The 27,283-nt window shown below is 34.6% G+C and overlaps 1 protein-coding gene across 1 annotated transcript; it reads left to right on the top strand.

The window, feature by feature from the left end:
• The first annotated feature begins 579 nt into the window (after positions 1-579).
• On the top strand, positions 580-25,861 carry DEK1 (calpain-type cysteine protease family). Its single transcript, XM_020357322.3, has 32 exons — positions 580-872; positions 959-1,116; positions 4,184-4,434; positions 6,353-6,535; positions 6,978-7,113; positions 7,372-7,502; positions 7,624-7,738; positions 7,835-8,840; positions 9,001-9,111; positions 9,974-10,032; positions 11,417-11,579; positions 14,008-14,281; positions 14,403-14,553; positions 14,638-14,749; positions 14,853-15,018; positions 15,120-15,190; positions 15,331-15,422; positions 15,548-15,710; positions 15,881-15,952; positions 17,185-17,562; positions 17,648-17,763; positions 17,858-18,155; positions 20,301-20,620; positions 21,174-21,525; positions 21,787-22,107; positions 22,184-22,288; positions 22,401-22,529; positions 23,585-23,965; positions 24,314-24,451; positions 24,607-24,843; positions 24,935-25,351; positions 25,429-25,861. Exons 2-31 carry the CDS (start codon positions 1,001-1,003, stop codon positions 25,238-25,240), a joined length of 6,453 nt encoding a protein of 2,150 aa, XP_020212911.1. The 5' UTR covers positions 580-872; positions 959-1,000; the 3' UTR covers positions 25,241-25,351; positions 25,429-25,861.
• Positions 25,862-27,283: the final 1,422 nt, after the last annotated feature.

Raw genomic sequence — 27,283 nt, 5'->3', positions numbered from 1 at the left:
ACTATATTTTATGAAAGTTATAGATAATAATCCGTGGTTTAAATAAAATTAGATGTTTGATTAGATAATATTGAAAGCTCAATACTCTTAACAAATAAGAAACAAAAGATTATCCATAATTCAATGGTTGACACATAGTCAAATCATAATTAATACCAGCGTGTTTAAACAAACATTTAATTACAACATTCTTAATGATATAACTTAGGACAGGAGCATCTTTAAATAAACCAAAAAATCTTCGATTGTTATCTAATTAATCTATAGTGAAGTGATAAAGAAATGAGAATCTGGGAGTTCCAATAATTTAGAAGACTTGGGATTTAAAAAACAAGAAGTTAGAATAAAAGCACATGAATTAAAAATCACTGTTAACGCAAATATTTAATTAGCAGCAAAGAATGTAATAAATTATTTATATTTGATCTATTATATTTATAAAATTAAAAAAATATATAAATGACGAAGGAGTGTTGAAAAAGTGAGTCGCTGGTGTGTAAACACGAATAAATTAAATAAATAAAGAGAAAAAGAAAAAGAAATTGTATTTATTTATATTTATTTTACTTGACATAGTTGAGTTGACAGTGGGTTGAGCAAAGAGAAGAAGGGGGCAGAGTAGGGTTTTAATCTTTACTAATCCGTTTCCCTTGGCAAAACAATCCGAGTGTGAGAGAGAACCTAACGAAACTACAAACCCTTCTTCTTCTTCTTCTTCTCCTTTTTCATTCTCTTTTTTCTTCTCGCAATTTTCCTTGTTACTAACCCTAGCGTTCCTCAATTCTCACTCCCAAACCCTAGCTGCTTCAGCCATGCCTCATTTCCGCTGAATTCGCCACTATGCAGCTGCCATTTCACTTCGCAACAGTGAGGTAAGCCAAGCTACTGTTCATTCCGTTTCGGCATTTCCATGCATCATCGCAATCATCACTGTCACTTTTTCTGTGCTTGTAATTAGGTGCATGCGCGTTGTTTGAGAGGAGGAGGAGGAGGAAGAGGCATGGACCGTGCGCTTCTCCTCGCGTGCGTCATTTGCGGGATCCTCTTCTCGGTTTTAGGTTTGGCTTCGTTCTTCATCCTCTGGACTGTGAACTGGAGGCCCTGGAGAATTTATAGGTATCTCATCCAGATTCTCTGTTGTTGTTGAATCTGTTTACTTATTTGGACTTGGTACTTTGAGCTTGTTGTTTCGAGATTGGATTGTCATGCTAAACTGTAAATGCTGTTGGATTTTTATGCAGTATTGTTTTTTGTTACTTAAATTGGTACTTGTTTTGAAATTTGAAGTGATTGATATTGACTGGCATTGGCTGTTGTGTACTGCGCCGAAATGTGTAATGGATGAGCTACATTTGTATAACGATTTGGGAATTAAGTGTGAATTGTTTGGGTAGTTATTGGGTTTTTGTGATGTTCTGGTAAGTGTGGCGGTTTGGTGCCATTTTCGAGCCGGTAACTTGGGAATTCTTTACATGGGAAATTGGTTGGAGGTTATGAGTTTGTTGCTTCCTTGTACTGAGTGCTTTGCTGTCTTTTGCTTTTGTGATTATTTTTAAATGATTTTGTCGGATTCTGTGCGAAGATCGTGTTGGTAAAGCTGTAACGCCTAGTGTCGGTAAAGCCGTAATGGCTGGTGTTACAAGTAGATGTTTTACTCGTGGGATTGGTGCCAAATGAGCACCTTAAACTTTAAACATTCAATGTGATATATTTATCGACATCTTAGAAAATATCCTTTTGTATCTATTGATGTTTTGTGCTAAAATGGGTGCTTAACTGAATTTCCATTTGTTTCCTTGTAGAAAAAAGGTCTATCTGAATAGAGTTGTGGAAATTGTCATGAAACTTATATTCCTTATATATTAGGTTTATAATTTTAGTATGGATGTTGGAATCTTAATTAACAACGGTCTTGATCTGAAGAAATGATAGCCTGGTTTAAGGAATATCTTAAATTTGAGAGTACACATGTTCATTTGATATTTGTATCTGTCGATGTAAAAAATCTGCACATTTTGTCTGGCTGCAACTCATTTGAGTTATTGAAAATTAATTTCCCAAATATATGCATTTCTTACGTCACCGCTTCCTCTAAAGGTAAGCAATGGTTATTGCATAAAATTTTGGAAGGTTTGCTGGATGGGGTATATAGTTCCATTTTATTGGCATTTCTCCACCTTTGGGGGACGTTTGAAACTTGGAAAGTTTTGACTTTTTTAAGAATCTAAAGTCAAGAATGTTAGTTTTCCATGTTTGGTTTATTATTTAGAAAAGAACATTCCTAGTAAACGTTTCCGGGAATGTTATTTACATAGGTTTCTCACAAAATTGTTCCCTTGGGGGAGGTGAGAATCTAATTCCCGAGTTAGAATGAAAGATTTGTTGCGTAAAAAAATCACGTTACCTTTATAAGCTTATTTAATGCAGTAAAAATGTTTAATTCCCATGTAACATATATAAATATTTCTCAAAAACATTTATGACCAATCAAACATTTTTTAATCATTCTTAGAAATCGTGTTTACCGGGATTTATGACTCTTTGGAATCATGATTTTTAGGCATAAAAAAAATTCTCTTCTACTGAATGCCTCCTTGGTGTTTGTCTTGCATTGAAAGTACTATCCAAAATTTATTTAGTGTTAGTTGTCCAAATTTCATCGGATTATTCACTTATTTTTTGGGGGGTAAGCCTTAGTACAACGACAAGGTGGCTGCCTAGCAATTTTGTAGTCATTGTTGTTCTAGTAAAGGAAACAACATCTTACCTGAAGGAGGTAGGGTTGTGTATATCAATTCATTATCTTCCCCAATTGTGGGATCTTATACGCTGGACTTCCCTTTTGGCTCTTACTTGCATCTTTAGGGATCTGAATTCTGCAGGAATATTCGAATTAGATCCTCATTGAATTTTTTTTCTTTGATTGGATAAAACTCAAATTCATTTAAGGGTAAAGTACGAATCACAAGGATTTGGAATCCTTCTAAAAAAAGGGCGATAACAATGGATGGAAAAAGAAACAAGAAAATGCATTATTCAAAAGGCTATGTTGGATATAAAACCTTTTAGGAGCCTTCACCAAATTGCTTAAGCTTTTGAGTGATTTGATTTTTAATTTGATATTAGAGAATCTATGAAAGAAGTTCAAACCTTTCTACCCTTATTCGTTTTAATAAAAAGTTAAATTTCAGCACAAGATAGACCTGTACATTTTATATGCTTGAAAGTCAAGCCTAAAGGCTCTTGTGCGAGGGGTTGTGTTTGATTTTTAGACATAAAGCCATTCACAAGTCTTCACCTAATAGCTTAAGCATTCGGGAGAGTTGATCCTTGACAAAATAATGCAATCCCATTGCATGTTTGACCTAAACACTCCCTTAAAGAAACCTATGAAGCTAAGGAAAAAAGGATGTCTCATAAAAGTTGAGGTGAAATTATTTTCTACCTGAGTCAGACTTCTTGTGTGTGTATATGGTTTGTTATATTGTTAAATAGAATTTTCTGAGCTTTTTAGTGGTATAATTGGGTGGAAGGAAAGAAATATGAATTTATCATTGTCGTGCAGCACAATTGTATTTTAGGGAAAGAAAGCAAAAAAAGAAGGAAATTGACTACTTTTTCTGTAATTGAATTTGAATATTATATATATATATAATATATATTATTTTTGTGATTAGCAAATTAGCAATCCATATTCCATAGCTTATGTTGATATTATTGATGGATTTTTATTAGGAAATAAAGTTATTGGCTTAAAAATATTACAAATTTCAATATTCTATCTAATTAAGACCCTTTTGGATATCTAGGATTTGATCGACTTTATTTGACAGGAGTCTCTAATCTCTATACCTGTTACAGAAAATTGATAATTGCACTTCTTTTTTTTAATGTGTGATCTGTTATGATTATTTTAAAAATATTTGATGAATCCACAGTGATAGCAACTGGATTGTTGAATGTGACACATAATGTTGCTCTGCTGACTGCTTTTCAAGAACAATTTAGTTAAAGTTTTGCTACATTGATGGCTCTTTGTTTATTGTCCCATAACATATATTTTGAGAAGAAATGCAAGTTATTTTTATGCTGCTTTTGTCATGCAGTTAAAGTACTCTGAATTTCTGGCATTGTTTTGGGCTTCTTTGCATCTTAATTTTTATTTATTTGTGCCTCTTTCCAGTTGGATCTTTGCTCGGAAATGGCCAAATATCTTGCAAGGTCCTCAACTCCATTTGCTCTGTGGTTTCCTGAATCTTTCTGCATGGGTTGTTGTTGTTTCTCCAATTCTGGTGCTTATCATGTGGGGCTCCTGGTTGATTGTAATATTGGGTCGAGACCTGATTGGATTGGCTGTAATTATGGCTGGCACTGCTCTTCTATTGGCATTTTATTCAATTATGCTGTGGTGGAGAACTCAGTGGCAAAGCTCAAGTATGTATTTTCCGGCCTTTGTTATTTAACAAAACTGACTTTGTGTCTTGTTCACTATTATTAAGCTCATATATTTATTCAATATGAAGCCAAAATTTCTAAATACTGTAACTTAGATAGAGATTATATATGGTATAACTGTTGTGGATTGTTTTCTGTCAACAATCTTCCGTCATTTGAGCTATTGACAGCCTTTGGATGTGATGATTATGTATTCTGTTTTCCGAAAAGTGAACAGAGGAGGGAGGTTAAATTTGTTTCATTCTCATTAGTAAAATGGAACAAATTGCACATGGTTTAATGGAATCAGTGCAAACCTGGTCTAAAGAAAATTTGGTCAAAAAGTTGCTGGATGTGTTGGCAGGTGGTCTTTGGCGGCCCTGAGCACGGTCAAGGTGGGCAACTGCCTAGGGCCTCATCTTCAAAGGGGCCAAACAAAGAAGTTTCACAGTTTAGAAATTGACTAAAAATAATACCTCGATCATGTTTTTAACGGATGGTATTGCCTTGCTACAATGTTGAAATGATAGGGTTTAAGTGAAAAGATGTAAAATAGAACAAGAATCATTGAATAATATAAGATTTGATTGATATGGCATGTTTTACATCTAACACTTGGATGGCCCTAATTATGAAACACTTACTAATATTGCAAATCAGGAGATAAACACTGGGATTATCAATGGGTATAGGTCTAGCATTCAACATGCATGTTTCCGTTGTATGTCTAAGGCATACTGGTTGTTAAATAGTAATGTGGACCTTTGATTGAGTAACTTCAATTCCCAAGAAATACCAGTGTTTTCCCTAGTTTTGGTTCAAAGTTGACAAATACTATTTATACTTTTTAAGCAATGAATGCTATGATGATCACTATTTGTAATTCATTAACATGTGCAACCAAATATGTGCTTACCTGAGAAGTGTAGTGATTTTAACATTAAATTGGGCAACCTGCTTCATGAAAAGTGAGAACAATCTGTTGCTTAACAATGCTAGAGTGACCCATCAAGCTTGAAGAGTCTATTTGAGGCAATAAAAAGATATTTGTAATCAACATAGTGGTCCTAAAGAATACACCTTTGCAACTATGCTTGGCAGTTGCTCTGTACATAGTTTAGTTCCTGTAATTGTCCATGAAAGGCATTCTTGGTATAAAGTTCATTAAGAGAGCCATATAAAAAGATTTAGAGACAGGTTATTTTAGGAGCTGTGGACAATGTATGTCCTTTATTTAGGTCAAAGATTCGAGTGTGGGTCTTTGTGAATTAGTCATTCTTTAAGATGATTAACCATTTGGACCAATTTTAACAATATAAATATATTTGCAGCCAATGGAGAACTTGCCTTCAAGAAGGGTAATTTATTCATCAATTCCTCTGTTCCACTATATTGTAGCCAAATATTTCTTCAATCACTGCTTGTCATCTTGATGAGAAGATGTCCCATTCAATTAGTGGAGTGACATGATTTCTGAACCAAGAGGAAGGACCAGAGAATAAATATGAACTATCTCATATAACCTTTTGTAGTTGGGAATATGGAAGAACACATTTAAGTGAACACCAGTGAAATAAGTTGTTTATAAATGGGTATTTTATTACATATAATAGAACAAGCAACAGAAAATGCTCTTATATTAGTCTTCTGTCAAAGCTATTGATGGAAACTTTTTTGTCAGTTGCACAACTTTTTTTTTCCCTCAATGTTGCTTTTTTCAGTGTCCAAGATTTGTATTATGTGAATGATATGGCCAAGAAGCAGTGATGATATACAGATTAGACATGGAAAGTATATTTACTTGGTTTTATGTAAAATTGTAGTTTGTTTGGATATCTTATTTGGTTTATTTAGTTTCTTTTTCATGTTATTTGATGTTATAGTTGCTATAGCCAATATCCACATTCTTCTTTGACAGGGGCTGTTGCAATCCTCCTCCTTTTGGCTGTTGCTCTACTCTGTGCATATGAACTTTGTGCAGTATATGTTACAACTGGGTCACGAGCATCTGACCGTTATTCTCCTTCTGGTTTCTTTTTTGGAGTTTCTGCAATTGCTTTAGCAATCAACATGCTATTTATTTGCAGAATGGTATTTAATGGTATGCTTTCAAATCACTCAGTTCATTTACAAATTTCTATTCCTGATTTCTTAATGGTTATCTGTTTTTGGTTGTTGTACACGATACTCTTTTTCAATGTAGTCTTTCTGTGAGGAAAGTTTTCAATCAGCTCCTATTCATATCCTTTTCAATGTTGTTCCTGCTGTTTATTGCCATTAATATAAGGATCAGATTTAGAAATGACTGTCATGTAGTAACCAAGAATATAGTTATTTTGGTCCCTATATACACGACAGTCATTTTTAGTTTGGTACTCTTCATTGTGTTTATAACTACAGTAGATATTATTCTAATAGTAATAGATGATGTTCCTTTATGATGTAGATGGTTTCCTGTTGTACTTACTGCTTTTGGTTCAATTCGATTTGTTTTTGTTTCATTTTTCATTATTTGATTCTTATTATAACCATTTTCGTTGTAGGGAATGGCTTGGATGTGGATGAATATGTGCGAAGGGCATACAAATTTGCTTATTCTGATTGTATTGAAGTAGGTCCTGTGGCATGTTTACCTGAACCCCCAGACCCTAATGAGTTGTATCCTCGTCAATCTAGAAGGTATATTTTATGTCTTGATCTCATTGTTGACAAAATAATTGTAAGGCATTCTTATAGCATTCAGTACTAGCTGTTAGTCAGACTGACATTTATTTTGCTCTTATTTTTGTACCACTTTTCCATGTATTTCACTAATGGGTCTAATTACTTTAGCTGAATAATGAATCTCCAATTTTGCTTCTCATATATTTTTCTGAATATAATGCTACTTCATTGAGCTTTCGTTCAAGTTCTTATTGTTATTGTTTGTCTTTGTAGGGCTTCCCATCTTGTACTGCTCTATCTTGGCTCACTATTTGTTCTGTTAGTATACTCCATTTTGTATGGTCTAACAGCAAAGGAGGAGAACTGGCTTGGGGCAATTACATCAGTTGCTGTTATTATTCTTGGTGATTTAATTAGCTCGTTTTTATTTTATTTATTATAATATTATTATATTATTGTTAAAAAAATCCTTGTGCACTTTTTCAGCTCTGTTTATTTGATTTGCTCTGTGTACTTGTCATGTAGATTGGAATTTGGGAGCTTGCCTGTATGGTTTTCAACTTCTTGATAGTCGAGTTGCTGCATTGTTTATTGCTGGAACATCTCGTGTGTTTCTTATTTGTTTTGGGGTGCAATACTGGTTAGTCTCTTAAATTGAAACAAATGACCTTTTTCTCACCACATTTGCATGTATTTTTTATTGGTTTGTTGACTTGGTTCTACTTTCATCTCACAGGTATTTAGGGCACTGTATCAGCTATGCTGTTATGGCATCTGTACTGCTTGGAGCGGCTGTTTCTCGCCATTTATCAGCCACAAACCCATTGGCTGCCAGGAGAGATGCCTTACAAAGCACTGTAGTTCGCCTGAGAGAAGGATTCCGTAGAAAGGAGCACAACAGTTCATCTAGCTTTTCTGAAGGCTGTGGCTCAAGTATGAAACGTAGTAGTAGTGTTGAAGCCGGTAATCTTGTTAATGTCATTGAAGCTGGCAGGGGTATGGCTGCAGGCGATGGGAGCAATTGGAATAATGTCTTGTGTCAAACTGCTAGTTTGCCAGATGGAATCAATAGTGATAAAAGCATAGATAGTGGAAGGTCAAGTTTAGCATTACATAGCAGCTCTTGTCGTTCAGCAGTTCATGAGCCAGAAGTTGGAACTTCTGATGATAGAAATTTGGATCACAATAATTCCTTGGTGGTTTGTTCCAGTAGTGGTCTTGATAGTCAAGGGAATGACTCTAGTGCATCAAACTCTGCTAGTCAACAAACATTGGATATGAATTTGGCTCTTGCTTTCCAAGAAAGGTTGAATGATCCTAGGATTGCAACTATGCTGAAAAGAAGGACAAGACAAGGTGATCGAGAGCTGAGTAGCTTATTACAGGATAAAGGATTGGATCCAAATTTTGCTATGATGTTAAAAGAAAAAAGTTTAGAATTAGATCCAACCATCCTTGCATTGTTGCAAAGGAGTAGCCTGGATGCAGATAGAGATCATAATGAAAATACTGATAATACCAGTGTTGACAATGCCATGCCTAATCAAATTTCATTATCTGAAGAACTGAGGCTTCATGGGCTTGAAAAGTGGCTTCAGTTGTGCAGACTTATATTGCATCACATTACGGGTACTCCAGAACGAGCATGGGTTCTTTTTAGTTTTATTTTCGTACTTGAAACCATCATTATTGGCATATTTCGTCCAAAAACGATCAAAATTATTAATGCAACGCACCAGCAGGTGAGTGCTGAGTCTCTCTCTCCCAGGAACATTTCTGGTTTGTTTTGGATGAATGAATTATACACATCCACACAATTTTCATTTGTTTTATATTTCGGGGTTGTAATTGCCAATGTTACAGTGCTCATCTTGATATTTTCTGAACCTTTATTGTTTGTAGTTTGAGTTTGGTTTGGCGGTACTCCTATTGGTTCCAGTGATATGTTCAATTATGGCTTTCCTTCGATCACTTACGGCAGAAGAAATGTCAATGACATCAAAACCAAGGAAGGTACTGGCTTGGTATTTTTTTGGATTAAAAAGCAAAAATGTTCTGATAAAATGGATGAATTTAATTGTTTACTTTTTATCTTGCTGAGCTGACTAATATATGCTATGTCTATTTTACTAATTGTTGTAAATTTCTAATTTTTAATATTGGAAGTACTTCTGTTGCTTTATAATGTTTTTGGTTTTGGTGTGGCAGTTTTAGTCTTTTGTGGAATACACTCTTATAGAGCAAATGTATTAGCTTTAGATTAGAGGGCTAACTTTACTGGTGCTATCATGATACCAATTTCAGATCCATATACTTAGGAGGTATTTGTGTCACAGAATGATATTGTATTCCTAGGAATATGATTCTGGGAATGATATAACCAAGAATGTTATTCCCGGGTCTTAGAATAGTGGATTAAGCCTAACTCAACCCTACAAAACCTGCTTGTAAGGTGAGGGTTGCTTTCCACTTATATACGATATAATTGCCTAATCTCTAGTCGATGTGGGACTTGAGTTTTTTCCAATACCGGGAATAGTTAAAAATAACTTTGGTTAGGTTTAAACAATCTTACTAGTAAAATTGTTGTCTCGATGTCCTTCCTTAGAGGGGTAGCTATAGCTCATGGGTACTGATTGCCTTGGGAGTGCTTTTAACTTGGTGATTGTAATGTTAACTAGAATTAGCGATTTCATTTAGCTCTTGTGTTTTCTTTTCAGGCTCATCAATTATTCTGTTTGACTTGCTATATATGTCTGTTGCTGCGTATTCTGTTAAGGATTACTATTTCAGGATAATTTCTGACAGAGTATTTGTTTGAAGTCTAAATGAATAACTAATAACATATTCTCTCTCTCTAATCCACTGTCTTCAGTATGGTTTTATTGCTTGGCTACTCAGCACTTGTGTTGGACTGCTGCTCTCCTTTTTGAGGTAAGTCCTACTATTCTGTAAAATTGTTTATACTTTAAAATTTTGATCTCATTTCTACTGAAGATGTTTATAATGATTTTTTTTATATATTTTCTTATTTTTTTATTCTTATCATTGCAATTGAATACTTAACTGTGTACTCACGATGTACACAGGTTATTTATTATTGTTCTTAGCATTTGGGCTTAGGGTGTAAATCAACCCCAAAAAATTGACCGTTAAGGCGAGGACTGTCCAAGTCTTGTAACAACTTCATAGTTCATATTTTTAGTTGATGTGATATCTCAACACTAACCAGTCATGCCCAGGGATGGATATATGGAGACTAGACAAATGTGAGGGGCCCAATAATGTCACTCCCTCATGCCTAGGAATAGACATCTAGATTGTAAACAAATACGAGTGTACCAAACTGTTATAGGATGGGCTTTGGTTTGATCTTATAATTTGGATTTATTGCGTAACTCAATCCTACAAAATAAGTTTTTAAGGTTAGTACTGCCAAGCCTTATAAGAATTACATTGGTCATATCTGGTGGGCTTGTGATCTCCACTCACCTTATGCCTAGAACTGAAATTTTGGAGTGCAGACAAATGTGGTGCTGGTGCCCTAATAACAAGAACCTTCCTTACACCTAGAAATAAACATTTAGAGACAAATATGGGTATCCTACTACTGCATTTAGGATAGATTTTGAAACCATTTTAAAATTTGGGCTTAGTCTTCAATTGAACCTCTCACAAAACTGACTTGTATGGTGAGGACTGCCCAAGCCTTATAAGGATTACATTGGCTATATCTCTAGTCAACATGGGATCTCAATGTGCTAGTTTCCTGTATTTTAAACTGCTATTGCCTCCTCACAATAACATGAAGCAACAGCATTTCTGTTGTGTCAAGGCAATGTCACACAATGCTAAGCCATTCTAGTGTCCAATTAACTATTCTCTTCTAAATATTTGATATACAGTGTTTTAAAATGCAAAATTCAAAATTTTCTGTCCACTTAAATACTCAGGATTTGGTTGATATTAACTATTAACTATTCAAGGAAGGGAATATGTCATTTAAGATTTTTTCATGTTCATTGGCTCAAAATGTTTAATAGAATACATGTCAAAGTGAGACATAAAAATTTCATTTATTTTATGATACAAGATAATAAGAACCTGTTAAAATTTAGGAGAGTGGCCTCACAAAGTCAAACCAAATTTTTGTTTTGAATGGTTTCATCATTATAATCCAGTCTTGTTGGTCACCATGTAATGTAGTTCATCCAATGTCATGTAAGTTAGCTTGTTCTATGTGAATGTCCTTTTTCCACCAGCATAACTACTTGTTTTTGTATTCATTTTGATTAACTATTTGTCGTATTTTTGGCAGCAAATCTTCTGTTCTCCTCGGTTTATCCTTGACTGTGCCACTAATGGTGGCATGCCTTTCTGTTGCCATTCCCATATGGATTTGTAATGGTTACCAATTTTGGGTTCCCCGTGTAAATTGTACTGGAAGTGCTGGAAATGATCGAATTCCTCGCACAAAGGAGGTTAGTTCTAATGCCTTTCCTACTTATCCTTTCCGTGTGTGTATAATTTTATGTTTACTGGTGTGTCTTAATAATGTAGCCAACTTCATTTAGTGGGATAAGGCTTTTGTTGTCTTTGGCTTTTAAAGTATATGTCGTGGGGAAATTGTGCTAAGTCCTTGAACTGTTAAGTTGAATAACAAGGTTCTGATTGAGAAAGAAATAACAAAAATAAAACAAATAATAACTTTGTAATTGTAAAAATCCATTGCTAGAATGTGTGATTGTATGTAAAGATATTATGCTCCAAACGGATGAAAGCATTCAATGATATGTGTTGAACAAATTAGCCTGTCACAATCTACATAGACCACTAGTATTTTGTTGCTGGAGTACAAAAAAAATTTCCTCCCGTTTTTGGTAAAATCTGTTTTTCCCTTTTATATGTCAAACTAATATATCATATTTGGTAGCGGAAACAAGATATACAGAGCAGGTATTTTCTCAAATAGAACTTAGTGGAGTTAAACACTGATAAATACGATAATGGTCTTCTGCATCATGAATTTCTAGTAATATTGTTTTCTCCTTGCCCAGATAATGTCAAACTGCTCTTCTTTCATTTTTCCTATTGTCTTTTCCAGCATCCTTGATTTTTTCTGTCCAGCTGTCATTTATATGGATTATATTTTAGATTATGGTCTTTTTATCTGTTTAATAATTATATCAAGGTTGGATGCTGAGTAAGCATTAGCTTGAGGGTATGTGTTAGCAATGTTGTCAAATATCCGTTATAACGCCGTTATAAAGGAAAAACGTCGCGGTTCAGGTCCAAACCGCCATTCGCCATCCGTTTTATGAAGGTTTATGGCGGTGTCTGCCATTTCCGATATGGCGCCCGCCATGGTCATGGCGCCGTGAAGCTTTATGGAGGTCATGAAGGGTTTTTTTTTATAAAAAAACCTATTTTTGGGCTTCAAAACAGGCCCAAATAGAGTGAGCCCTAATTTTTTTTTGGCTCGACTCACTTCTCCCTCAGTAGCGCGAAGTTCTGCACTTGGAAGAGGTCACGCACAGTCGCACAATCTGCCCTAGGTTTTAAACCTCTCTGGTCACCTTCGTTCAACTTCGATCGCCGCTCTCCGATCACCTTTGCGACCGACCATCTGAACCGCGATGGCCCACCACTCCGGCGAGCAACCATGGGTCCACGACGCGTGAACAACACTTACGGAAGTTGAAACTACCCCTAACCACTGTCGTTCACCGTCCCTTGGTCCCCTTGCTGGTCGGCGACTTGAACCGTGGTGGCCCAGCACTCCGGCGAGCAACTCCGGCGACATAGATAAACTTAAAATTTAACATTTTTTTTTCAGTTTTAATCCTCTTTTTTTTTCAATTTTAATCCTCCTCCTGCTTTTATTTTTTCAGTTTTAGTTCTCATTTTTTTTTTCCAGTTTTAATCCTCTTTTTTTTACTTTTCAGTTTTAATCTTCCTCTATCTTTTATTTTTTCAGTTTTAATTCTCCTTTTTTTTTCAGTTTTAATCCTTCTTCTTCTTTTAGTTTTTCCTACTCCTTTGAATCCTTTCTTAATGAATTATGGTATTGTTGTTATGATATTTAAGTTGATATTATGTTGCTTTTAATTTAGTTTTGTTGCTTGTTATTTATTTTGTTGTTTTCTTTGTATATAAGTATATCTATATATATATATATATATAGATGTATTTTTTTTTTTCCCGTTATGGCGTCCGCCATAGAGTTATAAAGGATTTTCGGCCTCACCGCCATAGACCGTTATCCGCTATTGATAACCTTATGTGTTAGAATATGTCAAAGGGATAAAATGGAGGGTGTCCCTTTTAAAATGATCTAGGATAAATTCTAATACTATCTTAAGAATGTAGGATTGAACCTAACTTAATCCTACAAAATTAGCTTTTAAGGTGATGATTACTCTTCATCTATATATTCTATTCTAGCCATATCTCTTATCGATGTGGACTTGGGTTTTTTCAAATAAAATCAATTCAATCTCTAGGAAATCCCTAAAGCAATCATGAGCTGAGCACCAAGAGAGGACATGATTCCCATCCTGAAGATTTTGCCTCGGAAATGATGTCCTTTACTATAGCATCATCATCATCTTATCTGAAATATCAGTTGGTAACATTTTAAGATGATGGATTGTCTGATCCGGTAATTATATAATAATTTCTGTGTTTGATTGACTTTTATTATACAATCTTGTCATGACCTTCACCCAATACTTGCTAGCTGTTAATTTACAATGAAGCACATCCACTAGTTTATCAGACTTGTAAGATGGAAAATTTTAATTCATGAATTCATTGCATAGATGGAGGTGTGTTATTCATTTGTTGCACTTTTTTCTGTCAAGTTAAATTTCTTTCCAGTAAATAATTTTGTCTTGTTTCTTTTTACAGGGCATTGTTCTTATAATCTCTATGTCAGTATTTGTTGGATCTGTACTGGCTTTGGGAGCAATAGTTTCTGTGAAGCCTTTAGATGATTTAAGATACAAGGGATGGAATGTTGACCCAAAAATCATGGGCTCCCCGTACACATCATCTGTTTTTATTGGTTGGGCAATGGCATCTGCAATTGGTTTAGTTGTTACTGGTGTGCTTCCAATAATTTCGTGGTTTGCAACATATCGTTTCTCACTTTCTTCTGCCATCTTTATTGGACTTTTTGCAGGTATTTTCTGATTTTGTGTTCACATGTTCCACACACATTCACATTCATTATGAATCTCTGATTGCTTTTGTTGTTGATGATATCTAATTATCTATATCTATATAACTTTCTCTGGCGGCAGTTATCCTTGTAGCATTTTGTGGTGTGTCTTATTTAGAAGTTATCAAATCTAGGGATGATCAAGTCCCAACAAAGGGTGATTTTTTAGCCGCTTTACTTCCTTTGGTCTGCATTCCAGCAGTGCTGTCACTTTGCTGTGGATTACTTAAATGGTCAGTAAAACTTTCTTGTATTTTTCAATTTATCTTTATGGTAAATTGACACAGCTGTTACTTTTTAAAAATTTCTACTTGCAGGAAGGATGATGATTGGAAACTTTCTCGTGGTGTATATATTTTTGTTATAATTGGTCTTTTGCTTCTGCTTGGTGCTATTTCAGCTTTGATAGTTGTTGTCAAGCCTTGGACTGTAAGTGCAATTCAATTCTGTGTGTTGAATTCAATGTCTATTTAACTCTCCCGTCCCATGTTCAAACTTCTTTGGTTGAACCTTTTCCTTCCCGTTATTGCAGATAGGGGTATCATTTCTTTTGGTTCTTCTACTTATGGTATTAGCAATTGGTGCCATTCACCACTGGGCATCAAACAATTTTTATTTGAGCCGGACACAGATGGTCTTTGTTTGCTTCCTTGCCTTTCTGTTGGCTTTGGCAGCATTTCTTGTTGGATGGTTTGAAGGTGCTAACCAAGTCCATTATATCGGCATGATTACATATCTTAAGTAGAAAATGGCTGATCTGCTAACAGTATCTTTTTCTTTGCTGTTTTTTGTTTTCCAGGTAAACCATTTGTTGGAGCATCAGTTGGTTATTTTTCATTTCTTTTTCTTCTTGCTGGACGGGCATTAACAGTGAGTTACTCATTCTAGTTTTCAATCATATAAAAGCAGCATGTTATTGTTTCCCAAATGCTTTAATGCTTTCATCAGTTCGTTCATCTTTGTTTTACTCAGGTTTTATTCCTTTGTGATTTTTTTTTTCTGTGCCCCAGGTTCTGCTTTCAAATCCCATTGTTGTATATTCTCCTCGAGTTTTGCCAGTGTATGTATATGATGCTCATGCAGATTGTGGGAAGAATGTCAGGTTTATCCCCACACTCTAAATTTGATTATTGTTGTTTTTTAAATATGTTGACTTTTTTTTTTTGAATTTACATGTTATCTGATATATTACTTTGTGTATCCAATGTTTGTTTCTGCTATTTATAGTGTGGCATTTCTCATGCTGTATGGGATTGCCCTGGCAACTGAAGGCTGGGGGGTTGTTGCAAGTTTAAAGATTTATCCACCCTTTGCTGGTGCGGCTGTATCAGCAATTACTCTAGTTGTTTCATTTGGGTTTGCTGTATCTCGTCCTTGCCTAACTCTTAAGGTCTGTGAAGTATTTGTGACCGATGCAGAACATTTAAGCTAATTCAAAATTTAAATGATTGGATTCATTTTATACCCAGAAAACTCGTAAAATGGCTAATCATAATGTGCTTACTTATTTCTTCTGAAAATACCTTCTAATTGAAGTTCTAACATTTGTATAATGTACAGATGATGGAAGATGCTGTACATTTCCTCAGTAAGGAAACTGTCATTCAAGCAATTGCTAGATCAGCAACAAAGGTGTGTAGATTTATTGACAAGATTGCAGGACCCAATTGTGCCAATATCTGTATTTTATGCTTATGCTGATGCTATTAGCATTGTTTGGACTTTGGAGTATTAGGAGTTCTACCCGGTTGTATGTTGCTTGAAAAACTCTTCCTTTATGGAAACAGAGTTTTTATGATAATTTGGTTGTTTGTTCTGCAGTTTATACTTCTGTAACTATACACTCTTGATGTATGACTGTACTTATTTTATAGTACTTGATACTCGATCATTCTGAGTTTTGGAAAAAAATTATGCTTTTGTAGAAATTTGTTTTATCTTCTGCACTATCATTTAGCTTAATAGTTCATGCTTTTCCAGTTTTAACAGCTAGTCCATGTCTTATCATATAGTATTCTGTATTTTTTAAACAGTTTCGGAAAGTGCTTCATTGTCAACTCTATTTGAGGACGTGCTTCAAACATGTTATTTCGGATTGAATTGTTGCTTTTTGAATTAATAACCCATTGGAACCTAAACTTTATTGTGAACAATTTCCTGAATGCCTGTGTCAGAAACAATGTGTTAAACTAGTAACAATTAGTTAATTCTGTTATCCAAATCTATTTCAACAGATTAACAGATAATTTTGTTTCAACAGACTTGATAAAAAGTAACAACTGTTTCTGATTCTCAACTGTTTGTATAAGGATGAGAACTCTGTCCAGAGTTCATTTGGTGAATTGAATTACAGAATATACTGAAATCCTTTTGAAGTGTCTCTCGGTTTCATGCCATTTTCTCACTCCATCTAAAACTCAATTATTGGTTTGTTTTGTTGTTTAACCCTCTGCTTCCCACATTCTGAGCAATTAAACATGTCTGAAGAAATTTGTTAGATTCGTATTCAACAGGGAGCAAACAGATTTACATTTGAATCAGAAACTTGTTAATAAATTAAAATTACATCAACCAATCAGTCTGTTTTTATTTCTTGTGGATTCATCTTTGCTTTGAAAAAAAAAATTAGGAACATCACTGAGTAGTACCCTGACAATTAATATAACTAACCTTGAAACCAATGGAAATGTGTTAACTAAACTGCTTGTGTAGTTCTCTTTAATCTTGATCATCATATTTTTTTGATGAATCTGTTTGCCTTTATCTGTTGATTACTTTATTGAATGTTAATGTTGGAAAAGAACTCTCCAGTCTTCATTTGTCAATGTAATTCAACTGAAAGTTTATATTTACTTTCATTACAGACAAGAAATGCATTATCTGGAACCTACTCAGCACCACAGAGATCGGCTAGTTCTGCTGCACTTTTGATTGGAGACCCCACAATTATGCGTGATAGGGCAGGGAATTTTGTGCTTCCCAGAGCTGATGTGATGAAATTGAGAGACCGCTTGAGAAATGAAGAATTAGTTGCAGGTTCATTCTTTAGTAGATTAAGATATCAAAGAACATTTCGCCATGAGCCAACCAGCGATGTAGATCACAGAAGAGTAATGTGTGCTCATGCTCGAATTCTGGCTCTAGAAGAGGCCATTGATACTGAGTGGGTGTACATGTGGGACAAGTTTGGTGGTTATTTGCTTTTGTTGCTTGGTTTGACATCTAAGGCAGAACAAGCACAGGTAATGGATATCTTGTTTTGCCTATCATGGATGATATCTAATTTTTTCTTCTCTTCTGACAATGATAGTTCATTTTCTCTGGCAGGATGAGGTTCGATTGAGACTCTTTCTTGACAGCATTGGATTCTCTGACTTAAGTGCTAAGAAAATAAAGAAGTGGATGCCAGAAGATCGCAGGCAATTTGAAATCATTCAGGAGAGGTACTATCTTGAATATACGACATTAACATGTATGTTGTGTAAAACCTTTACGAAGTTTTTTCCATCTAAATATTTTGCTGTGTGAATTTTCTAGTTACATAAGAGAAAAGGAGATGGAAGAGGAAGTCTTCATGCAGAGGCGTGAAGAGGAGGGGAGAGGGAAAGAAAGAAGGAAGGCTCTACTTGAAAAAGAAGAACGCAAATGGAAGGAGATAGAGGCTTCTCTGCTCTCCTCAATTCCTAATGCTAGCAGCAGAGAGGCTGCTGCCATGGCAGCGGCAGTGCGTGCTGTTGGAGGTGATTCTGTTCTGGATGATTCTTTTGCTCGAGAGAGGGTTTCAAGCATTGCTCGCAGGATTCGTGCTTCACAGTTATCTCGGCGTGCACTTCAGGTTCATTAACTGTCATTGATATTTATTTTGAATTCAGATGGCAACTGGTAGGATCTTTTTTCAGGTTTACTAACAACCTGTTTAATTTAATAGAGGGTTTCTAGTGGGAATAGAAAGGTAATTGGCAAAGGACATGGAATGGGATTTTTTTTAAAATAGGCAAATAATAATTTTATAAGCTAAAAGATAATAGCATACACACAAGATAATCTGTATCAGCCTCAACAAAAACACTGTTATTCCTTCTCTTCATATTACCCAAATAATAGCATACCATATATTAAACCATTTGTTTGTCTTCTGTTGTGTACCACAGATCAAGCCATTGAATTGGTTAAAGAGAACAACAATATTTGCATGTAATGCAGTGGGACATGGAATGGAATGATCGTTCTCTTTATTTTTCATCTGTGATGTAGTTAATACTTAACAATGGAATGGTTTCCGTTACCATTTTTGTTTTTTAATAATTAGCAAGATTGTAGTGTAAAATGTATTACGAAGTAAATATTTATTTTTGATTTTTAACTATGGTATTAGCCCTTATTATTTTGAAGTATGTAAATAATAGCGCTGAGTCTTTAAAGTAGTAAAATATTTTTAGAACAAGCTTTTAATTTAATGGAATTTTATTTAAAAATTAAATGATTAAACTGATGTTATTTTATGGAAATAATTTTTTAAACAAAACAAGTCCATTTGATGAAATAATAAATGCAAATATATCTTTTTAAGGCAAATATATATTTTTTGAATTGTGTGGGTAAAAGAAAGTCTTAATTTTATAATAACATTGTTATTCAGATATGTTTTTGAATAATTTTTTTTGGTTAATTAAACCAATTTATTTGATAAGTACATGCAAGCAAGAATGACATAAAGGAAGAAATTAAGTATGACAATATTTGTATTCCAGTAACTGGTCTGAATCAAGGGAATTCAGATCTTGGTATATTCTGTGTACAATGGTACAAAAATGAGAAAGACTGCTGGACTGTTTCAAGAGTGTCTAGTCCCTCCCAGCCCAAGCCTAAGTCAAACCTACCATTTACACACCCTTTTTGGCTTATATTCTCTCTCCTTACAACAAGCCCACTTGCACTTCCCTCATGCTATGGTGCCAGGTTGGCTGTTAGTTCTCTCTTCTAAAACTGATTTGGTAGTTGGTATATCGCTCCTTTTGCCTTTCCTTAGTTCTTACGTACACATTAATGATCATGGGGCCTTGTGGCTGCATTATTATTCCTTTCCAAAGTATTCAGTAAACTTCTGATTTATTGCATACTCATTCCACTCTTCAGCTCATGTCAGCTAACTGGATTTTCTTTATAATAATCATCTATATTTAAAATTTCTGCTCATGCAAACCTTTGTCTTTGACTGATGGATTACTCATTGGAAGAAAGATTGAAAATTATTTTTTAGAATTTAATTAGAATGCACTGATAGTCTATAGGTTTTTTACCGTCTTGTGTTAAAACTTAAAGGATAGCTAGAATTTAGAGACTATTCAGAGGATGTATTGAGTCACTTTTTTCATTATTATGAAATCCTGTTTAGAATCGAGTTTTTATGGAGTACACTGATTGAGCAGTTTCTCTTAGGGATGCTCACTGCCAAGCCTTGCTTAAGCGACCATAATGCTTTGCTTAAGCGAGGAACCCAAGTTAACAGTTGCTCAACAATTCTTGAATTTCCCAGTACTTTTCGTTCGACTTTCTCTTCTCTTGTTCTTCCTGTATCTTAAAGCACTCTAGCTAGAATAGATTGACCGCAGTTGTAACAGACTCAACAACTGCCATAACTAATTAGAGAGTAGGCTAAGCTACATGCAGGCCTATGACACCCATACTCTATCAGATTGTCATCAAACTAAAGATTACCGTGTATCGTAAATTTGTTGATTTTGTAATAATTACTTTTTAAGTCTTATATAAAGTATTTTTTACTTGATTGATAGTATAAAAACCCTTACACTGTCATTATATGAAAGTTGAACTCATTTTTTATTTGGGTTTATAAAACACTTGATTGCCAAAGTCTAAATTTTTTTATTTATTTGAATTGTGGTTTCATATTTTAATTAATTAGGATAACTCTTCTGGAGATTACTTTTTAACAGTGAGTTTTTGGTATCTTTGACAGACAGGAGTGGCAGGTGCGATATGTGTTGTTGATGATGAGCCAACTGCCAGTGGCAGGCACTGTGGTCCAATTGATTCCGGTTTATGTCAAAGTCAAAAAGTTAGCTTCTCCATTGCATTGATGATTCAGCCAGAGTCTGGTCCTGTTTGTCTTTTGGGCACTGAGTTTCAGAAGAAGATTTGCTGGGAAATTCTTGTGGCTGGATCTGAGCAAGGTATTGAGGCTGGACAAGTTGGGCTTAGATTGATTACAAAAGGTGATAGGCAAACAACTGTTGCAAAGGAGTGGAGTATTAGCGCAACCAGTATTGCAGATGGAAGGTTTGGTCTTTCTCTTTATTTTATGTATCATATGTTTGGTTTTTTAAAATTCAGGTTCACATTTGAAGTCAGCAACATTTTAAGGGGCTGTCTTCAGATGTGTATCACAAATCTTAGTTTAGCATTCTTTTATTCTAATTTAGTCCAAAAGCGTTGTGTTTACATGGTTTCAATCTTATTACATGTTTTGCAATTCTTCTCTCCAGATTAAGTTTCATGGTTTTATCAATTATTATGAACTCAAAAGTAAAAGATTTCAATCCCTCTGCCAGCTCTCTCAAAATGCTTTAGATAACTAGATTTACCTTTAAAGATTGATATGAATGACTTTTGCTATTTTGGCATAGTAAATTTGCAACTATGAATGAAATATATACTGCTCGAGTCTATTTTGAAATGCAGAAGATTTGAGAACCAAAGTATTTATAGTATTTGCTCAATTGCTAGTGCTTGTCATGATTTATTTGGATAGTTCTGTCTAGGCCATGTTATTTCAATGCACAGTAAACTATTGTTGTAGTTTGTAATGTTTCTGTGGTGGAAATTATTGCAGGTGGCATATTGTAACAATGACAATTGATGCTGATCTAGGTGAAGCAACGTGTTACTTAGATGGTGGATTTGATGGCTACCAGAATGGATTACCATTGTGTGTGGGTAGCAGCATTTGGGAACAGGGGACAGAAGTATGGGTTGGTGTTAGACCACCAACAGATATTGATGCATTTGGTAGGTCAGATAGTGAAGGGGTTGAATCTAAGATGCATATTATGGATGCTTTTCTCTGGGGAAGGTGCTTAACTGATGACGAGGTTTCTGCTCTTTATACTGCAATGGCTTCAGCGGACTTTGGTGCACTTGATTTCCCTGAAGATAATTGGCAGTGGGCTGATTCACCTTCTAGGGTATGTTGCTGCTTCTTCCTTTCCCACCTCTCTTTATTCTATGGAAGAAGACATTATCAAAATTTTGAAAACAATATATAAATTACATAAACAGAATAAGATGTCCTCCTAATACTACAAATGATCCAACATCTAGCACATTTTTTTTTATGCTTTACTAATCATCATACTATTCTGTTTGCTTTACAATTAAAAAATACAAATATTATAACAAGCTGTATTTTTGCACATCTGGCTAATCTTATTGCATTTTGTGCCTAGGTTGATGGTTGGGACAGTGATCCTGCTGATGTAGATTTGTATGACAGAGATGATGTAGATTGGGATGGACAGTATTCTAGTGGGAGGAAAAGAAGGTCAGAACGTGATGGCATGGTGGTGGATATTGATTCCTTTTCAAGGAAGTATAGAAAACCTAGAATAGAAACACAAGATGAGATTAATCAGCGGATGCTATCTGTAGAATTAGCCATCAAAGAAGCTTTGTATGCTAGAGGGGAGACACGTTTTACAGATCAGGAATTTCCTCCCAATGATCACTCATTGTTTGTGGACCCGACAAACCCCCCTGCAAAGTTACAAGTACTTCTCTTTATTATTAACGTTTAGTTTACTGTATGTTTTTGGCTACAAACTTAGTATTGTTTCATATATACAGGTTGTTTCTGAGTGGTTGAGGCCAGGTGAAATTTCCAGACAAAACCATCTTGACTGTCATCCATGCTTATTTTCAGGAGCTCCAAATCCTTCAGATGTTTGTCAGGTCTTATGTTTGACACATCGTTTGCTAGATTTGGAAATGAATGCTTGTTCACGTATGTTTTGATTGTATTTGGGCTTTGCAATTTATGTTCATAGTTATGTATATTTAACAGGGCCGTTTGGGCGATTGTTGGTTCTTGAGTGCTGTTGCTGTTCTGACAGAGGTTTCACGTATATCAGAGGTAATCATCACTCCAGAGTACAACGAGGAGGGAATTTATACTGTTCGCTTTTGTGTTCAGGTAATAAGCATATAAAGAGTCTGATTTACCTCAACCTCTTTTTACTTCTCTTTTTCATGCTGTAACTGGATCATGTTTTCCAAGTAGATGGCAACTATTATGATGTCTTAGTGATTAAGATACTATTCAATTGGTAGCTATTTAGCTTTGTTTTGCATTTTCTATGTTCTTAGAGAGGCTAGTAACTTCAGATGTTGGCCTTTGATTGGAAAAATTATTTAAGCAAATTGAAGTCTTCTTTTGGTTCTCTTGGTATAGCTGCTAAACCTAAACAAACTCTGGTTGTGGATCAGGTTTTAGCTTAAGCTTCTATTGGGGGTGGGGCGCTATTATGTCGATTATTAATTTTCATGATAGAATTTGATTATAAGATAGAAAATATTCGATAATTTGTTACAACAGCAAGTTCTTTCTTTCCTCTTGTTTTTTTTTTGAAGTTGTGAGGATAAATTATGGTTATACCTCCATCCAATTCTAGAGTTCACTTGTCTTTTTTTAGAAGTTGTGAGGATAAATTATGGTTACAACAGCAAGTTGTCTTATATATATATATATATATATATATATATATATATATTTTATCACTTATACAAATCACCTGCAGTTCACTTGACAAGATTTAGAAGATATGATCTCTATCCACTTCTAGAGGAGACTTGACGGTGCCAGTAACATGTTTGATGAGTTTCATTTGTGTTTATAATGATGCATAGCTTGTGAACAAAGACATAACATGGGCTAGTAAGAATAAAAATCCTCTTTCAAAGGGTGTCTTTACATAACATGGAATAATAAGAATATAAAGACTCTGTTGTCCATTGTTGCTGATGCATACTTTGGCTTGCTTCAATTTACTTGGTATATTGAAAATATGTCTTAAAATTGGATATTCTATATATATGATTTCTTGTTCTGAGGTACCTGATAATGACATCTGTCATATTGGCTCCATGTTATTTCTAGTGCATATATATATATATATATATATGATATGCCATGATTTCATATTATTTTGGCATCTTAGTTATTTGCTTATTTTTGTTAATGATATCTAGGGTGAGTGGATCCCTGTGGTTGTTGATGATTGGATTCCTTGCGAGTTACCGGGTAAACCTGCATTTGCTACTAGTAAGAAGGCTTATGAACTTTGGGTGTCTATATTGGAGAAGGCATATGCTAAATTGCATGGCTCTTATGAAGCGCTAGAAGGTGGGCTTGTTCAGGATGCTCTGGTGGATCTTACAGGGGGTGCAGGGGAGGAAATTGACATGAGGAGTGGTGAAGCCCAGATTGACCTTGCAAGTGGTAGGTTGTGGTCTCAACTATTGCGCTTCAAGCAAGAAGGTTTTCTCCTAGGCACAGGGAGTCCTTCAGGTTCAGATGTGCACATATCTTCTAGTGGCATTGTGCAAGGACATGCATACTCAATACTGCAGGTAATGGGAGAGTGTTTTATATTTATTGATTATAGTATCATCTCACTGTTAGATGTATTACCAACCATTCATAAACCTTCACCTGATAACTTAATAAGCTTTAAGAGAGTTGATCCTTGACATGGAAAAAAGCCTTTTGTGATTGAGTCAGGAGTTTGATCCATGCTGCCCTTCTATTTTTTTTAAAGTGAATTTCAGCATGTGGTAGAGTGGAACTGTATTGTGTGAGGGAGTGATTTGATATGTAGTCATTCATGACTCAACCACCCAGCAATTCAAGCCTTACAGAGAGTTGGTCCTTGACAATCGTAATGATACTTAATTATCTCTGTTGTCATTCAATTTTAGGTAAGAGAGGTGGATGGTCATAAACTTGTTCAGATCCGAAATCCATGGGCCAATGAAGTTGAGTGGAATGGACCCTGGTCTGACTCATCACCTGAATGGACAGATAGGATAAAGCACAAGCTGAAGCATGTTCCGCAGGTAGTTGTCTATGTTTTCCTGTCGGGGATTAATCATACGCCTTGACTCCTTAGCGTCTCTTTATGAATGAGCAGACTATATGCTCTCACCAAATGTTATTAACATTTGCTGACATCAAGTAACCATTTAATTTTTATTTTCACTTTTTTGGACAGTCAAAAGATGGTATATTCTGGATGTCCTGGCAAGATTTTCAAATTCATTTTCGATCAATATATATTTGTCGTGTCTATCCATCAGAGATGCGCCATTCTGTCCATGGTCAATGGCGAGGTTACAGTGCCGGTGGGTGTCAGGATTATGATACATGGAATCAAAATCCGCAGTTTAGATTGACTGCAACTGGGCAAGATGCATCATTTCCAATTCATGTATTTATTACATTAACTCAGGTACTATTGATATTTGCATATTTAGTATTGCATTTATTAAAAGGAAATATCCCTTGAATTTCTTTATAACTTCATTTCATCATATTTATAGGGTGTGGGATTTTCAAGAACAACAGCTGGTTTTAGAAATTATCAATCGAGCCATGATTCACTGATGTTCTACATCGGTATGAGAATACTCAAAACTCGTGGCAGACGTGCTGCTTTCAATATATACCTGCACGAATCAGTTGGTGGGACAGACTATGTTAATTCTCGAGAAATATCATGTGAAATGGTTTTGGAACCTGAGCCAAAGGGATACACAATAGTCCCTACTACTATACACCCCGGCGAAGAAGCACCGTTTGTACTTTCTGTTTTCACCAAGGCATCTATAACTCTGGAAGCTTTGTAGTGCCTAGTCATATAGCTTACCTGTATCTTGTCCTGTTGATAAGTTTCTCTGCTTGGGTTCTCGGGGTATCATATACTTGAACTATTGGAGCCCTGCATACAAGAATTGGGGGTAATTCTCTTCCCCCTCTCCCAACAATTTTCTTTTCATATACACGTCATCTAACATTGATGGTTATGTTTTCACAGCCCGTGTTGATGTAACTATTTAAGGTTGGACAGCCTCAGCATTGGGACACTATTCCTTTTCGAAAGATGGATGAGGTATAGCTGCGCATGAACAATTGGTCTTTGAATCTGATGATTCATTATCTTGAACTCTGCTTCTGCCGGGATTGAAGAGGGCTCTCGGGGTGTTTATTGTGTACATAAAAAGTGCAATTATAGGAGTATACTTGTAACCATTTTAGCAAAGTTGGAAAAGAAATAGCTGAAAAATAAGTAGGAAATTACTAACACCTGGTTCAAATGAAGGTAAGGAGGGTGTGAGGAGGTATAGTAACAACCATTGAGTGACTGATTGTAAATTCAGCCGCCGTTTTGACAATTGCAAAAAATTGTACAAACATTAACGATTATCAATTCCTATCATTTATTGCCATTTGGGAAAATTTTGTATAAATGTTTTTCTAATCTAATTTTATTTCAGAAGATAAGGAGCATTCACGATTCATAGGTTTCTTTTTTCCTTTCTTGATTGGAGTTGCTGAAAATTCGATTGATTCAAAATAGATTTCTCTATATGGTTGAACACCAAATACTAATAATCAGGTTTCCTGTTGATTAGATAAAGGATATAAAATATTCCGATTCTTAATCTGAAAATGAGTAAGGACTTTAGAAAGCTTTATCCAAGTTTTGAAGGTAAGTTGCCTGAAAAATGCGCAGACAAAAAATGCTTTATCTTTCAATTTTTATTGACTAAAATTATGAATAGTTTACATATGAATTAGATCTTCAAAAAAAAAAAATCAATAGCAGGCGGATTGTAGAGGTTGCTTAATGAAGTCTCGTGTAAAATGAGTGTGGAAGAATTATATAAACAGCGTTACCTTGACAGGTGACATAAATCACATAGTTAAGTTTACATCAGTCGAGTCGATTACTTTTTTGCGGATTAGGTTGAGACATCCAGTTAGGTTGGATCATTTATGTTACTCAATGCACATCAAGAGATTTAATACTTGATGAATCCTAATTAACGTGACTTATAATAAATTAATAGAATTATTAAACTAAATTAAAAATATTGCACACAATGCATAATACATTCATCAACATTTATGTAAGTTTACTTCTTTTTCACCAAATATTATAATAATAAGTTGATTGATTAAACTGAAAAAATATAGAATAAAAAAATAATTTAATTCTACTTATTATATAATTTAAATTTTATTATATTAGTCACGTAATATTTTTTTTTGGAATATTTGTGGATTTTTATGTATAATTATTGTAATAATATTTATATTTTGAATCATATATTAAAATTAGATTAAATATTTTTTTTCTATTTTTTATTTGTTTTAAAATTTTAAATGTATTTATTTTTTATTTACTCAACTTGATTGTAGTCAAGTTGAATTGAATCATTAAAAAAAAACGCTTATAAATCTATATAAGCTAACCTAATTAAATTTAATTGAGTTCGATTTTAAAATACTTCAGATTCTACTCACTTGCTAATAACCCCAAGTCTGGAAGAAGCGAAACACATTTTTGTTTCTTTCAAAGTAAACAAATTGTGGCGTGCAACTGTCAAATTATCTTTTTTGCTCACATAATTATAAGAGTTAATCAATTATATACGTGTAAAGTTTTTTTTACATTAGCAATCAATTAGATCTTTTAATTATGTCATGTCACTGTAAGTACATTTATTTTTAACGATGACATGACACAATTAAAAGATATAATTGGTTGCTAGTATAAAATTTTTTTACACTGACAGTGTATAAGTGATTAACTTTTATAATTATGTAATTACCTATACTCTTATAATTATGTGATTTACAGTGATATAGCATAATTAAAAGATATA

Source organism: Cajanus cajan, chromosome 2 (assembly GCF_000230855.2).
Source record: "Cajanus cajan strain Asha chromosome 2, NIPB_CcT2T_4, whole genome shotgun sequence".
NCBI classification, from domain to species: Eukaryota; Viridiplantae; Streptophyta; class Magnoliopsida; order Fabales; family Fabaceae; genus Cajanus; species Cajanus cajan.
The sequence above is the reverse complement of the archived record's forward strand: the minus strand, read 5'-3'. Positions and strand labels throughout refer to the sequence as shown.